General features: G+C 43.1%; 1 protein-coding gene across 7 annotated transcripts in view; it reads left to right on the forward strand.

Moving 5' to 3' along the window:
• Positions 1-15,091, forward strand: part of CUX1 (cut like homeobox 1) — a 273,426-nt gene that overhangs the window by 208,705 nt on the left and 49,630 nt on the right. For 3 of the 7 annotated variants that reach the window (XM_039720973.1, XM_039720975.1, XM_039720976.1), the window contains 3 exons: positions 281-1,107; positions 2,490-2,655; positions 3,311-3,367. The exons of 2 other annotated variants lie outside the window; for them this stretch is intronic. In XM_039720973.1, coding sequence (XP_039576907.1) covers positions 281-1,107; positions 2,490-2,655; positions 3,311-3,367 — 1,050 coding nt within the window. The remainder of the gene's footprint in view (positions 1-280; positions 1,108-2,489; positions 2,656-3,310; positions 3,368-15,091) is intronic. 2 more of the 7 variants (XM_039720974.1, XM_039720980.1) reach the window with 1 other exon arrangement.

Here is a 15,091-nt window from a genome sequence, read left to right on the forward strand (position 1 = left end):
GGGCAAGTGATCCCAGACTTGTGCAGCCGAGTCTGTGCATGCAAACATCCAGCACTTTGGCAACTCTCAGTATTTTCCAGTGAAGAACTTTGGAAATCTTACATTATTTTGAAAAGTGCAAATCTCTGCTTAGTGAAAACTCCTCCCTCCCATCCAGAAATGTATTTCAGCCCCGTTTTGTTTTGGTTTTTTTCCCTGTCAGGGAAATGTTTACAGTAGCACGTGTTGAATATAAAGCATTTTCCTCTGTTGCATTTAGTCTTTTGGTTGTTTTTCATAGCTGAGCCGGCTCAGCCGCCTTCTGCCTCTAGCAGTGGCAATTCTGATGATGCAATTCGATCCATTCTGCAACAAGCCCGACGGGAAATGGAGGCACAGCAGGCTGCCCTTGAACCTGCCTTAAAAACACCACCTCTATCTCAAGCTGACATTTCTATCCTGTCCCCCAAACTAGTGTCTACACCTGCAATGTCTTCGGTTTCCAGCTATTCTCCTTTGGCCATATCCCTGAAGAAACATTCATCTGTCACTGATTCCAGTATCTCTGCATTGCAGAACCTCTCTGGGCTCAAAAAGGAGCCTCAGGAGGCACCTGTTTTAGAGCTTCATGGAATAAGTGATTCTGCCCAGGGTATGTTGAGGCATGTTAAAAATGAGTTGGGACGTGGTGGTGTATGGAAGGACCATTGGTGGAATACTGTGCAGCATGAGAGAAGAAATGCAGCTCTTCCTGAAGATATAAAAGTTGAGGAAGCCAGTGGTGGAAAAGAAAAGGTCAGCAATCAGACTAGGCCAGATCGTAGCCAGCTCCAAGGACCGTCTTCTTCCGAGTATTGGAAAGAGTGGCCAAACGCGGAATCTCCGTACTCGCAGAGTTCTGAATTGAGCATGACTGGGGCGAGTCGCAGTGAGACACCACAGAATAGCCCCCTCCCTTCATCCCCTATCGTGTCCTTGTCCAAGCCATCCAAACCTTCGGTTCCTCCACTGACACCCGAGCAGTATGAGATTTATATGTACCAGGAGGTGGATACCATAGAGCTAACGCGGCAGGTCAAGGAAAAGCTAGCAAAGAATGGCATCTGCCAAAGGATCTTTGGGGAAAAGGTAAAGAAGTGGTTCTCTCTTGTTTCACCAGTGTTGTGATTGTGCCCTCTGCTCCTTACACAGGTGCAGAGCCAGAGGGGTCCTATGGAAAAATGTTTTTGCTCCGTGTGTGAAGTATTTCAAAACTCACAAAGTGTTAGTTTCCCTGTGTGGTAGGATTTGCAAGGGTTTTTATGCAGGGATTGGCTTCAGCCACTTGGAATTAGGAATGGGGCCCCGAGTTTAGAAAACTTGAAAGCTGAAGCAAATGTTGCTGAGACTCAATATTTCACGCTTAATGTAATGAATTCGTGGAATATTTGAGTAATACCATTGTCATGACTGGAGAGTCTTAACTTTGTTATAAGCGAAGATTAAGGACACAAGAGCACTTTTCCTTTGTCGTTATTATTTGGAAATGTGCACAAGGGCATTAAAACAAACACATGGAAAATCCCCTAACTCTCCTTAGTCTGAAGTCAAGAATTCCAAGTTATTTCTAATACCTGGTGCTCTGAGATGTTTTAGAGCAATGTTTGATTACAGATAAGGCTCCCTGAAGTTCTCACGTTGTGAGCCCTAAGCACTGAGCACGTGGGATTTTTGAGGGTCCCTAAACACAAGAAAACCCCTCCCAGGCTGTAAAAAGTGTTGGACATTTGTTGTTTCTTCTTCCTATAAAGAATTGAATCAATATAAAAGTGTAATAGGAGATGGCATCGCACTAATACCTTCTCACTAAGATGTAAAATGAAAAGTCTGACCTCTCGGGGTCATTAAAGATCGCATGGCAGCTTTCATTAAGTATGATTTTTAACTCTTGTACCAGTGCTGAATACCAGGCAAGTAATTGCATTCTGCCTGTCTGAAATTCTCCCCCCTCCCCCCCGCATTCAGCTGTATTCTTAAATATTTACTTATGTGGAGCAGCTGCTGCTACAGGTGAAAACACACATCGTTATAATTCATCCCCCAAAAATCAACCAAATATAGGCCTAGTCTCAAAAGTCCCAATTATTTTTGTTTGAGAACAAAATACATGCCAGTCATTGCCTGTTTCATCTGCCTGTGTGTGCCTGGACTCGGTGTTTTTCCTGTTAAAACTGATGAAACTGTTTGACACAAAATATGAAAAGCATGCAAATCCCTCACCAGGCTGCTGCCACCCAGATCCTACAGGAAAAACCCACCATCCTTCAAAAGGCAACACAGCAGGAAAAAAAGCATTTCCATCCAAGTATCCACAGAATGCAGTTTTTATAATTGTCCAATTTTTACAGCTTTTATAATTGTCCATATACAAACAATTTGAGCGATAGAGTAAAGGAAACCAAAATGATTTAAATTCCCCCCGTTTCCACTGCCAGTGTGTTAACATGCCATTCTTGGTTGCTTCACTTCAGGTATTGGGGCTGTCCCAAGGAAGTGTCAGTGACATGCTCTCCAGGCCAAAGCCATGGAGCAAATTGACCCAAAAAGGCCGAGAACCATTTATTCGTATGCAGCTCTGGTTGAATGGTGAGCTGGGACAGTGTGTCCTGCCTGCACAAGGGCAGCAACAAGGACAAGGTAATTAAAATTCCACTATGTTGTTTGAGTTGAGGAGGAGAGGTTTTTTTTTTCTTTTTCTATTTTCTGTATTTTTATTTTTTTTTAAATTTGCAGTAAGCCAGCCTTGCACTAGTGCTGGTCCAGGTGTTATGGAAGTGGCACCATACCACCCTGGCAGCCCGGCCAGTCCCTAAGGGAATGTGCTGGGAATGTTTATGAACGTTTATGTGTAATTGATAAGCAGCAGTTATCAAGTTCCTCATTAGGGTGATATTATCTAGGCATGAATATGACACACAACCCCAAAAATTTTGGCCAAAGAGCTGGAAAATGTTGTGCGCTGTTTCCTAGGGTTGCACAGGGGATTTGGATTGTTCCAGGGAGAATATCGATTGCTGTCTCAGGAGGTGAGCTGGAAAACTGAGCTTTAAAGGGGGAATGCTGGGTTGCAATGACACTTTTATTGTGGCTGTCTCTTCCCCCAGTACCTATTGACCCAGAAAAGCCAGGCTGGAGCCTGGCCTGGGTGCACCTTTCTGTGCCATGAGTTAACTGAGCAGCGAGCCCTTGCCGAGATCAGCACTTTGCTATTTGTTGAGCCTGCTTACTGTTTAGTTTGTGGTTTGGCATCTCCTTTTATTGTTCCCTGATTTTCCTCTCCTCTCTTATCTAGTCCTTCACTCTGTGACATCATTACAGGATTCCCTACAGCAGGGATGTGCAAGCTCAGGTAATCAGCTGGTTTCAATGATTTGCTCTGAAATAATTCTCTGTGCTTTTGTTGCGTTTGCTTTGATGCTGAGAGGTTTCTCACATTTTGTTGTATCATACAGGAGTCCCTTCAGTTTTTTTTATTAATGCAGTTAATTCCTCCTTCTCTCCTTGTTGCTATGGCAGATGTAGGGAGCACACATATTTAGCTGCATATATTAGGTAAAGAGACTGTCTGATCTTAGAGATCATTGGCTCAGTAAGGGGGTTTTTTTTGCCATAGTTCAGCTTATCAATGTGACATGTGACAATGGCTGTAAAACAAGCCCTTGGTTTGTAATGTGATCCACATACTCCAGCTGCCTCACTTGCTGGTAGGTTTTTTTCCACTCTCCTTTGCACAAAATCTGCTTTGTTAATCCAAAGGTGGGGAACAGACCACGTTACGTCTGTTTCAAGCTTCATTAAATATTCCCAGCTGACCTTATTTTTTCTTTTTTTCATTTTCAAAAAATAAAAATAAACTAAAAAGCAGATGCAGCAAAGCTGAGTGTCAGGGAAGGGAGTGGCTGAAGGCTTTAGAGATGGTCACAGGATAGGAGGGAGGCTGGGACAGGAGAGAACAGCTGTGTTCCTGCTGTTAGATACCAAACTCTACCCACACAGCCTCTTACCAATGAATGCTTCACTGACGTAAAACACTCAGAAAAATACCCGTGCCCTGCTCTGTACTTACAGCCAGTGCCCTGTGCTGGAGAACTGCTGCATTTCAGGGCACAGACAGGGAGGGGTTGTGCTCTTCTTCCACCTTTCTGCTCTTCTGAAAAACTCCTTTTTTTCTGCAGCTTGCTGGTTTTACTCTAAATATCCCAGCTAAAGTGTTTTTTTCTCTCTACTGGGGAAACTATTTTGCATTCTAAAAGATTTTACTAGAAGAAAATTCGTGATGATATTCAGTCCACGTTTTTCTTAAGGAGAACAGTTGAAAATAAATACATAAAAGAAAGGAAAAAAAAAATGCCCCCAGTAAAAACAAGCCATGAAAACAAAACCAAAATGGGAGAAAATTATTTGCAATCATAGGGCTATTGTTACTTATAGCCAAGCATTTAGGGAACATGGAAATTTCCTGTGATGGTTCATTAAAAACATGCCATTGAGTACTTTTTTTGTGGCATCAATGCCGTGCAAGAGTGTCACAGTTACAAACGCCTGAGACGGCGTGGAAAATATGAGTAATTAATTGTAGCCATTTTAGGGGGAATTTGAAATCAGAGGAGCTGGGAAATGCTGCATTGTTATTGCTAATCTTCATATTTATGACTAGCTCTAATTATAAAAGATGGAACGACAAGCCCATAGTATTAAAATCCAACCACCCTCTGGATTCCCAGGGGGATGGCTGGGAGCTGCAAGTGATTTCCTTCAGGAAGTTCAGTTTTGCTGCTGGGATATTTTGTTCCCTCCCACACTCCCAGTGTCGTTTGTCAGTTCCTGCCCTTGAGCTAATATTTTGTGAGGTGACACGTTCCTATCAGCTAATAAAATCATGTTATTGATGATTGTCCTGCTTCATTCCTTAAAGCCGACTTACAAATGAGAAAATGGGCTCGTGCCCTTTTCTACCTCCTCTCGGAGGATTAAAAATAGAATTGTTGTACAAAATGTTCTTTTCTTGGTGCCTTTCTCTGTGTGAAGGAATAAGGAAGGTTGTGACACCAGGCAGAACAAAAGAGCAAAAACCAAGTTATTTGAATGAGGAAGGGCAGTTTGGTAATTTCCTTTTATTAGCAGCTGTTCTGTAATTAAAAATGCAGCAAACAGTTTGGAAAAGGTAATAATAATTAAGCATTTGTGAAAGATCCATCACTCCAGGGCAGGGAGGAAAAAAAAAAAAAGAGAGAGAGAGAGAGACAGCTCCAATTTTCTGGTCTTCTGAGACATTTCCCAGGAAAATCAAGGCAGAGAAGGTTGCATACTTGTAATTTTAAAACAGAAATTAATCAGAACAATTTTGAAACGAGGAGAGGTCTGGAGCCTTTTCCATGTAATATAATTGGCTGGGAACTTGTTGAATGCATGAAGGGAAAAAAGTGAAATTAAACTAATACACTCAGTGGCTCCTGAGTGCTTTGCCAAGAAGGTCTTCAGTGTACAGAGTGTCAACATGCATAGTAACGACTCAAACTTTTATTAGCTGGGAGTATTTTCATTACTCTTTGGCTCTATTCTATCAACCCAGCAAGATTTTCTGGATTTCTGGCCCTGTTAGTTACACTTCTGGATCACGAAGTTTTGATTAACACCTCATTCATGAAAATCTCACCTTTTGTCTAGTAATTTTCCATTTTCATGTGTAGACAGATGGGCCCATTAGTATTTCATATAGTGAATGGATAAATATATATATTTTTTATATATTTATATATATGTTGAGATAGTAAAGGGAAGCCAAGCTTGGTTTTCTTCTTTGGAAACCAAACTCATGGATTTTATAAAAAACAGCCTATACCAAAATGACAGCCGGGTATATACCTGTATTTTCTCCCTGTGAGCTTTCCTCAAGGCTTGGTAATTTTGTGCAAGTTTCAGGGAACATGTTTTCTACAAAAATGGTGTCTGTACCCTAGGTGGTCAAAAATAGTATTGCTGTGCCTTTTCTAACATTTTTTCTGTGTATTTCTTTCCACCTAAATGCTCTAATGCCCTTGGGTAAATCTGCCTTTTTAATGATTTATGTGTCAAAAGCATGGACCAAATCACATGGAAAAAAAAGTTGAATTAGTGTCACCCAACTGCATCAGCATTTTTTCCTGATGAATTTGGCCCTTATTTAGTTGCATTACTGCTGATGGGAGCCAGGGTGGGTTTGAACAGTTGCCATGTGCCAGGAGAAGGCTCAGATATTTCTCTAAATACTTGTACTGTGCACAGCTTTTATTAGTTGGTTTTATTTTGGGGGTTTGTGCTGCGTATCTATAGGAGATTGAGACAGCGTTTCCTTTTTGGTGCTGTTGGTTCCGTCCGTGGCTGCTCACAGGAAAGCTGAATTTTTGCATTCACTTCTTTCTTTATCCTCTGTGAAGGACATATACTCTCTCTATACTACATTAAAGGCTTGCAAATACTCAGTGGGAAGAAGACGTGCCTTTTTGGTGTGTGTTTCTGTAAGGGTCGTCTTATGACCTAATGTGGAAATCTTCATTTGCCGATACAGCTGCGGGTGATCTCAGGGGATTTTGAATTTCCCTTTTGTTTGTCTTCCTTTCTGGGTATCATCCATCATTCCTAACCTCATGCTGCTTAGCAATAGTAACACTCATGGGAGTTGAAGAAAGGATTATAGCAGCATAAAATGGGGAGCTAATTAGAGCTTGTTTCAAAATCAGAATCTAGCTTGAGATAATTGCGTATTATCTGGTGATTTAAAAACCCGAGATCTACTGTATTTAGATCAACTAAAATATGCATAAAAGCTTTCTTTTCAAAATAAAGCATTTGCAACAACGGGGAGATTACTTCTTATCATCCCTTGGGGACACAAATCAGAAAAACCTCAGGATGATTTTGTGTTGTTATGATATCAACAGAGAGATCGGGGTGTGATGGCAGAGCCAGGTATCCACTGTATTTTCATGTATGTAATACAGATTCCTGTAACATTGGCCAGTACAGAAGCTGCTGAGTGGGCAGGTAGTTAACTGTGTGCTGGGTGGATGTTCCCATTTTCCTAATACCAGGAGAATTCTGTCATGTTGGCTGCTCTGGGAGAAACAAAGTAGGGAGAGAGCATGTTTCAGCCCAATTTGAGAACACCATCCTGATGCACTTCTGGGAACAGCTCAGTAGCCTTGTGGTGCCAAAGGAGAAGCCCTTACCCCCATCTCCCTGTGTTTTAGCATCTTTTCTTGCATTGTTCTGGTTTGTTTGGGTGGGCAGAGCTGTGCAATGGTGCTCCAGAGCACAGTTGGGATTAGCACAGGGAGAGCTGAATCTTTTCACTGTGACATCACCAGTGATTGGTGCAGTGATGTTGACAGACCTTCCCAAATTGGAGCTGGTTTTTGTTGTTGAAGCAAAAAAAAAAGAGAGGGAGAGAAATGGTTTTGCAGTCATTTGCTGGCATTCCAGGTTAATAAAAATGTATGACATGAAATGTTTGTGGTTAATGTAGTCTGTGAAATGGAAGAGAAGGGAGATCACATGGCTCAGACAGCCGACTGCTGGAATTCCTTGCAGAGATGTTTTGTGTTTGACGACCAGTTGCTGAGTCTTGGACTTGGGAAACTTGTGGCCTTTTGTGCTAGGTGCAAATGTGATTTTAAAGTTCAGAGCTGAACTACTACATCAGCCAAAGAGTTACCTTCGTGCTTATCCCTGGAGCACCCTGGCACATCCTGGTGAAGTTTCCACATTTTTTTGTGTGGTTTGGGATTGGGCTCGGGAGCTGTTGTCTGTGGCTGTGTTGATTTCAAACCATAGGGTATCAGCTGGCTCCTCATAAGGGCAGCTGTTGTAGTCTGTCTGTAACGTGTGTGATCATCTTCTGTGCCACTTCCCTGACATTTGGACCATGAAAAGCTGCCTGGCAGCCTTTCTGGTATCAATAAAACCAGGAGAATTGCTGTCAGAGCACCTCAGTGAGACCTGGGAATGCAGCATGAAGTCAGTGCCTCGAGTTGATTCTGAGCACAACATTGGCTCTGATTCCTGGCCATCAGCTGGGCATTCCTGCTTCCTGCTGAGGCCTGTCCTGCCCAGGCTGCCTCCCACAGCCCTGCTCCTTTGCCATCAGTGATGTTTGCAAATAGGCAGTATTTGTGGAGAAATTCCTCTGCTGGTTGTATTCTTCTCTGTCCATGGAACCACCCAGTGATTAAATTTGCAAAAGATTACTCCGTTCTCACTGTGGTCACATATTTGCTGTGAAAAGGGCTAAAGGGCTTTTAGAAGGGCTAAAATAAAACACAAAATCAGGGAGTGAACACTGTTTTCTAGGCTGATACTCCTTGTGATTCAATTACAATGTTCCTGTTAATACCGCAAAGAGGAGACCTGTGCTGGATTCTGAAGGCAAATTTAATTCACTCCTAAGTGCAGTTATGGACTCCTAGCATTTGTTTTGGAGAAGTTACCCAGTCAGGTTGCAGCTAGGTTTTATTTCTGTGGTTAATTTGGGAATGTGGGTCCTTGACACTCACTCCCCCTTAGTGTGAGATCCCCAAGCAAGGAGTTCAAGTGTGGCTCTGCAGCAGCACTGAGCCAGGCACAGCAATGGCTTATCCTTAAAATCTTTTTTTTCAAAGAGCAGAATTAATAAATGAAGATTTTTTTTTTTAAGCTGTGTGGAAAAAAAAGAAACTTTCCCGACCATTATTGCCTCAGGCTTCTCAGGTAGTTCACAGAGTAGCAGTTAGCATGAGAGTTGCTAAAAAGGGGATGTAGTTAGGGAGAGAAACCATGGCCATTGAGTAGTCTAGCTCTGTAAATTCCACTGTTGTTCATTTCATTACTTATTACTCCACTTCATTAATTACCAGCATTTTCCTTCCCCTCTCCATGTGCATTCGGAGACGCGCGGCCTCCCCTGGGGAGGGGCCCTCACCCCCTCCCCACTGCCAACTGCAAAGCACAGAGGGGCTGGTGGAAAAGGAGGAGCTGAGAGGCTGGAAAGGCAAATTCCAGCCTGAGTGGAGCAGCACAGACACCCAGAGAGGCCAGGGCTCTGCAGCTCCAGGCGGGGTCAGGAGCCGCCGTCACGGCCGGGCTCTGTCCCCCCTGGGCTGGCAGCTGCACAAGAGCTTGGAAAGGCTTCTCCAAAGGGAGCAGATGATTTTCTGCTGGGGATAGAAGATTCTGGCAGCTGGCAGAAGTTCATGTTGGTCTTTTGGCTGCTGGTGGTAAAAGGAAGGGGGCTGCAGGCCACCAGTGGGATGGAGATGGCCACGGTGCCCTCAGCCCTCCCTGGGCAACAGCCCGACTGCTGCTCAGCAAATTACCAATGCTCCTCCACTGGATGAAAATTACCTTGCTTTGAATTCAAAGAACAGATAATGGGCTATTTTCTTCCCAAAATACTGGGAAAAAGGTGTGTGAGCACCAAATGTGCGGGTTGTTATTTCCATCTTATAATGGGGATGGAAATCCTCTTCACCCAGCAGCTCTGAAACAGGGAAATAAACAGCCTGTTCTGATTATAGAGTTACATATTGCCTGATAGCAAATCATTCCCAAGATGAAAAAACAGAAGATTACCAGAAAATTAATGTCTTCTAAGTTACCTTCCATCCTGTCCTTTACATTAGAGTGTGAGAGAAACTTAGGAATTTGTCTCGCCTCATTTGGTGCATGTAGGGTTGTAGGGTTTTTTAACTTGCCAACAACCTTCCAGAGAAACAGCAAATGAAAGAATCCAGTGATTATTTTAAATCTGGTGAGAAATGCAACTTGCATTGAAAACAAAGCAAAGTGGGTTTGAGATCAAATTTAAATAAAAGTGAAAAGAGAAAGTTAGCCAATTAGAAAGCCAATGAAAGGAGAAAATACAATTACAACAAGAAATGTAAAAAAGGCCTGATAGTACATGTTCAGTATTTATACTTGTCAAAGATATTGCTGATGGCAACTTGTCACAGAATCACAGAATGGTTTGGGTTGGGATAGACCTTTAAGCCCATCCAGTCTCACCCCTACCATGGCAGGGAGACTTTCCCTATCCCAGATTGCTCCAAGCCCTGTCCAGCCTGAGCTGGAACATTTCCAGGGATGCAGGGGCAGCCACAGCTTCTCTGGGCTCCCTGTGCCAGATCCTGAGCAGCCTCACAGGGAAGAGTTCCTCCCCAGTATCCCATCTCTCCCTGCCCTCTGGCAATGGGAATCCATTCCCCCATTGTTCTGTCCCTCCATGCCCTTATCAAAGCATCCTTCTCTGTTTTCTGGCACGAGGTGGTCCCTTCTGAGAGCCATCTCCCCTTTTCCTGCTGCTTTCCAAGGGCTCCTGGGATGCTGCTGGGAAGGGCTCCCACGCCAGGGAGGTGTGAGATTGACCACGGTGTAACCACAGCTGTGGTTAGTGTTTGTTTCTCTGGTTTACCCCTCTGGAACTCGGGTCCTAAAAATAGTGCAAGTTTGAACTGGCAGATGTTTCATTTGTCCTTTATGAGAGGACCAAAATTAGCCTCTCATTTGGCACCTAAATAAAGCAACTTAACTGCCTTTATGCGAACTTTGCAATTACTGTCTATTGAAGTTGCAACATTTTGTTGTGTTTGATGGGGAAGGGCATTATATAAGCAACACCAGCACCTAAAAAGCCACCAGACCTTGAAAGAGAGAGGACAAATATGAACAAGCCCAACTGGGTTTTCTGGGGGGGACTGATTAGGATGATTGGCTGGGGTTTTTTTTTTTACTTTTTTTGATCCAAGACAGGTGTTTTCCCTAATGAAGGTTTCATTAAATAAAAAGAAAGAAACAGGCAAAAGTACCTTGGAAATGCTCAGAGAGCTGTCTATTGTAAAGGTAAAAAACATTAATAAAAGGACAGCAATGGTTTCTCTAATTTTCAGAGAAAAATCTGCACAGAATGCCTGAAGCTGGGTTAGCAGTGGGACTCCCCAGGGGCAACAGAAAGATGTTATAATCAATTACCACATCATAACACTGATGTATGATAATTACTGAGTGTTCCTCCTGAGATAGTGCAGCATTTGGCTGGGATGCAGCTCTTTCATGGTCCACTGCCTGATTAATATGCAAATAATAGGCTGATTGCATGATGAATGCAGAAAATGAGTTCGCTGATAACGTGAGCACCGAAGCGGGAAGATGATAAATTACTTTTACTGACTGTCCTACATTAAGTACCCTTTCTCAACAATTTTATCACAAATTAAGTAAAGCAGTATGGAGAGATTATGAGGATGTGTAAAATAATGTACCTTAATAGCTTTTATAATATTGTTGCGTGCAATGTAAATGTCATTTTGTTTCAGCACTTTCCCAGCACTCCTCCAAAAAGGAGGGTCTTGAGTGCAGCACTGCTCAGGGTCACTGTGGGAAGGAAGGAAGGAAGGAAGGAAGGAAGGAAGGAAGGAAGGAAGGAAGGAAGGAAGGAAGGAAGGAAAAGAAAGAAGGAAAAGAAAGAAGGAAAAGAAAGAAGGAAAAAAGGAGGGAGGGCAGTCATTAGCCTGGGATCCATCCCATGTGGACATTGCCTGTGGCAAGGGAATGTCCACATGGTTTAGTGGGGGAGATCTCTCTAAATGCAGTGCACAGTGCACATATGCATCCTGCTGCAGCCTCTGCTCCAGAGCAGCCACAAGGTTCAAATCTCAGGGGAGGGTGTGGAAATACCTTCACACTCAGGCTCCTGACACAGGAGGACAGCAAACAGCCATAAAATTGGTGCCACATTCAAGCACATTGGTTTAACACATCAAATCACAAGGTCAGCAAGTCAACAAAGGCACCATAAAGTGCAGCAGAACCTCCTCGTGGAGGCTCTCACTCTGTTTTCCACAAGGTATTGTGCACACGTTTGTCTTGATTATACTAAAAATATAACACTGTGGGGTTGTGGCATCTTGATTGATTGCTTCCATGACATATTTGTTTTAGCATTCAGAAAATCCTTAATAAAGCGTCTGCACACAAGCTGGTTTAATAATAAGGTTATTGAAAATATTTTCTAGCAGTTATTCCTAAATATTGATTTCTAGCTAAGTTACAGAAACACAGAAAAATCTGAATATTAAGTAAAGGTTGGCAGAGTAGAGCAATGTCTTTTAAAGCAGCCATGATTCTGCCATTAATCACATCATTTAAAATATAGTTTATTTTTAGAAAGGGTTTTTTATTGCTTAAGAGTCATCTCTAAAACCAAAAAATCATAATTCACTTTTCAATGCCAAGATCCCACTTTTGGCTCAGGAATCATAGAATCATAGGATAATTTGGGGCTGTTGGTCTGACTTGGGCATTGCTCTGATGTTTTCAACTGTGTGTCTAAATCTGGCTAAAAAATTCTTAAGTTTCCCCATTTTATTTTGTGTTTTATTGTAAATTAGTGCTTAGGGTTACAGAGGCCTCGTCTTCCCCCCAGGCCATTGCAAAAATGTGCCTTAATTCTTCTCCTCTGAGGGTTTTCTCCTGGGGTGGTGTTGTCAGGGCTTGGTGTGTCTGCTCCAAAGTCAGATCTCAGGACAGATTTCACTGGAACTGACTGACTCCATTGTATCTTCCTGCACAGGATTCCAGACAATCTGTGCTCCCCTCTCCTCCTAACTCAGTAAAAGTCTGATAGTTTTACTTTTTGTAGCCTTAAAGTAGGTCTTGGTGCAGCTTTGGGCACAACAATGGGATTTCTAAAACTCAGAAGCGTTTGTGGCTGCAGGTTTGTTGAAGGGAGAATTGGTTGCCCAATTTCTCCAAGTTTTAAACATCCAGCTGTAAATCTCTCCTCATGAGTCTATCACCAGATCCCATCTTACGTGCTCTTTTCTCAACTTCATCTGGTTTCTCCAGCTCCTTCTGCTTTCCAGAGCTGAAAACACATTTTTTAATAGAGGTGCAAAGCTTAAACAATGATTGAAAATGCAACTTAAATTGCAGCAATCCTTCAGCAAGACTCAAAAGCAGTTTTTTTCAGGTAATTCTAACATCTACCCTGATTATTCAGTTTTATGTCCTCCTGACACTTAACATATATGCAGAGTGGGAACCTTTATTTTTATATTGCCCCAGTAATTGCAGAGTTAACCAGAGCTGGTTCCTCCCCTTTCCGTGCAGACACACATACGTCTGCACACTTTCCTAAAGGGGTTTTTCCTTTGATCCCTCCCCCCATCCACATAAAATTTCCCTCTGAGCCAAGACCCAAAATAACATTTTCCCCAAAGTTACAACATTTATGAAGCAAACAAACAAACAAATTCTCCACAGTCAGAGTGGTGGCAACTCCAGCGAGCGCTCACAACTCTAACTGCACCAACCATCATTAGAGATGCAAACTGCAGGGAGCTTTGTGCACTCCCTACACAGAACTGGGGGAGTTTATAACTGTAGGGAGGATCATATTTTCATGAGCCACATCAATTTGTAAATTGTGACTAGGCAAGGTTCACTCACTCAGAGTAAATCCACCAAAAGCACTACCTGGGAGAAGGCGCTTTCACGCGTATTTTCTTTAATTAGTCAGAAGAGGGATGTGTTGCACTGCTCTCCCACAAGTGCTGTTCAGCTTTATTACGTAGTTCAGGCTTGTGCTGCACCCACTGTTAGTGAGGAGAGTTGCTGTTATGGTGCTTTAAAATATTAACTTTAGAATGCTAATTTCTTCTCATCCCTGGAAGTGTCCAAGGCCAGGGTGGACAGGGCTTGGAGCAACCTGGGACAGTGGGAGGGATCCCTGCCCATGGCAGGGGGTGGAACTGGATGAGATTTAAGGTCCCTCCCAACCCAAATCATTCTGTGATTCTCTGATAAGACCCTGAAAAGGCAGACATAGCTAAAGGTAAAATCAAATAGAAGGTTGGAGGGAAGAAATCGCTCCCTGAAATTCTCACACCCTGGAAGCCAGGGCTGTCCTGGGGATGTTGCTCAGCTATGTGTGATCAGGCCCTGATTCTCAGGGCAGCATTCACCAGGTTTTGCTCTACAAATTGGGTAGAATGGGCAGCCTCATCATCGAGAAACAGAAACTAATCCAGTCCCAGTGTGAGACACTTTGATCTCAGGCAACCTGCCAGGCCTGTTGTTGTCCATTAACTCATCTGCACGAGGAGGTAAATGCAGCCCTGAAGTAGCAAATGCTCTTTTAAGAGGTTGCTGAGAAATCTCCTGTCCACATTTGTCTGCTTTCATCTTGCCCACTGATGTGCTGATTTGGGAGTGAGCGGAGCCCTGGCTGCCCCCGGCTCCCGTGGGACGTTCCTGCTCCCCCAGCTCCTCAGGAGGCAACGTGGACTGGGCTGGCCAAACCTGCAGCCCGAGCTTTGGACAGTGGGAAAAGTGGTGCATCAAAGCAAGCAGCAGTGAAATCATGTTTGGGTTCTCGTTGGAATGTCACAGAGTACCCTGTCATTTTGTTTTAGCAACTTGTCCTTCCAAATGCGCAGTTCGCCTTATGGCATGCCAGCAGTAAAAATGTCACTTACAATAATTACTTTTTGGTGAAAATGCTTGCTGACTTCCTACCTTCAAGCTGTTTTTTACACAGTGGGGAGATAATAAGAAATGACTTTATCCTGACTGCTCAAATGAACACTAAATGGAATTTAGGTTATTATTACTGCAGATAGAGGACTGTGTATTGAAATTTAAATAGTGGATCAGATAAACTACAGAGATTTGTCTCTGAAAATTATAGTGGATCCATTTTTTCAATCCACTTCCCTCTGAAACTTAAGGCAGCTGTTGTCTGCCTGCTGTCTTTAGAATATAATATTTTTCATAATCCTTTTAGAGGCCCCTGAATACCTTCTGTGTTTTGCATGGTCTTCCTCAGCTTCACCATGTTCCGTACCTCATTCCCCATGAGTCCTTTTGCAGTTTATTAGCTAAGCCTGTGTTTCCAGCAAGGCTTGGACAGGTTACTCTGCCAGCAGCTCCAGGAGCACAGGGTGTCTCTATGGATAGGCAGATGTGCTGGGAGGAGAGACTGAGAGTGGGCTTGTGCTTTATGCTCACAGATTCAGATGTTCTTGTTCAAATCTCTGAACTTTGGATTTGGATACAAAGCCAG

This window comes from Passer montanus, unplaced genomic scaffold, assembly GCF_014805655.1.
Source record: "Passer montanus isolate IOZ18808 unplaced genomic scaffold, ASM1480565v1 scaffold44, whole genome shotgun sequence".
In the NCBI taxonomy this organism is placed as follows: Eukaryota; Metazoa; Chordata; class Aves; order Passeriformes; family Passeridae; genus Passer; species Passer montanus.